This window comes from Peromyscus eremicus, chromosome 4 (genome assembly GCF_949786415.1).
Source record: "Peromyscus eremicus chromosome 4, PerEre_H2_v1, whole genome shotgun sequence".
Taxonomy (NCBI): Eukaryota; Metazoa; Chordata; class Mammalia; order Rodentia; family Cricetidae; genus Peromyscus; species Peromyscus eremicus.
Window position 1 is genome coordinate 86,170,676 of NC_081419.1, and position 1,521 is coordinate 86,172,196.

The 1,521-nt window shown below is 37.9% G+C and overlaps 1 protein-coding gene across 1 annotated transcript; it reads right to left on the minus strand.

Annotated features, from left to right (window-relative positions):
* Positions 1 to 270: 270 nt before the first annotated feature.
* Positions 271 to 1,209, minus strand: LOC131908461 (olfactory receptor 4F3/4F16/4F29-like). Its single transcript, XM_059259504.1, has one exon. It carries the CDS (start codon positions 1,207 to 1,209, stop codon positions 271 to 273), a length of 939 nt encoding a protein of 312 aa, XP_059115487.1.
* Positions 1,210 to 1,521: the final 312 nt, after the last annotated feature.

The following is a 1,521-nucleotide window of genomic DNA, read 5'->3' on the forward strand; positions in this document are numbered from 1 at the left end:
TATAACTAAAAGTTTACTTCAAATAAAAATTCTTCTTTGGGAATTAAGCTCCCTATTTTTATAATCTTTGATTATATATATATATATATATATATATATATATAATTGCTTCTCTGTTGCTAGAACACATTGCAAAACTCTCCCCAGCAGAAGAGAAAAATCACCCAAATATCAGTGTAGGTAAGCAAATCTGATCTGGGAAAGTGATTTTTCACTGAATTTGGTCAACAACAAACTGTGTTCAATTACAAATGTTCACACCACAATCGTTTAGGAGATCTTCCCGTATTTCAGGAGCTGTCTGCATACTCTCTTCATTGCTGTCTTCATTTCTTGATTCCTCAGTGTGTAGATCACAGGGTTCAGAAAAGGAGTACCAACAGCATCAAATATGGCCAGATACTTATCCAGGTGTGTGGAGGGGGAAGGCCATGTATAAACAAATATCAAAGGGCCGAAGAACAGGACCACAACAGAAATATGAGCAGAGAGTGTAGACAGGGCTTTGGAGGAACCACCTGAGGAATGTTTTTGAACAGTGACTATTACAACAATATAAGATATGGCCAGTATGAAGAAGGAGCCTACAGAAATGAATCCACTGTTGGCTGATACCATTAATTCTAATTGGTTGGTATCTATGCAAGCAAGTCTGATGAATCGAGGAAGGTCACAGTAAAAACTGTCCAAAATGTTTGGTCCACAGAAAGGCAAATTAACTATATAAACAAACTGAACCAGGGAATGCATAAGGCCAACCACCCACGCAGATACTAAGATGAAAATGCACATTTTGGCATTCATAATGGTCAAATAATGGAGAGGCTTACATATGGCTACATATCTGTCATAAGCCATGCCTATAAGCAGCACCACCTCCACACCACCGATGACATGGATGAAGAAGATTTGAGTGATGCAACCTCTAAAGGAGATGACTTTGCGCTTTCTGAACAGGTCATAAATCATCTTGGGACAAGTGACACATGAAACACCTAAATCAATAAAGGAGAGATTGGCCAGCAGAAAGTACATTGGAGAGTGTAAGTGAGGGTCAGAAGCCACTGTCAAAATGATGAGGGAGTTCCCCATCATGCTTGCCATATAAAACACTGAAGCAAACACAAAGAGAAGTACTTGCATCTTCCAGGAGTTGGTGAGTCCCACAAACATGAATTCTGATACCACAGAGTGATTTGTTCCTTCCATTGATGATCTTTGCGGTGCTACCTGAAGGACAGCAGAAGAAGAAACTGAAAATTACGGCAATTATATTAATAGTCCCAAAGGTTAGAACTCAAGGCTATGAAAATCGATTTTTTATTTAGCATCTATGGTGGACAGATATATGAGCAAATACTTGCATAGCTATTTATCAGGGGATGGCAAATTAAAAACACTCTGATATACCATCCCTTACTTATTAAAAGAGCTTTTATCAAAGGTTCATAAGTAAGAAGTTTTGGTTAGGTGTTAAAAAAGGAAACTTGTACAGAGTTATTAGGAACATAAATTGGTATA

Coding starts and splice junctions, on each gene's coding strand:
- LOC131908461 (XM_059259504.1), bottom strand. CDS start 1,209: ATGGAAGGAACAAATCACTCTGTGGTATCAGAATTCATGTTTGTGGGA.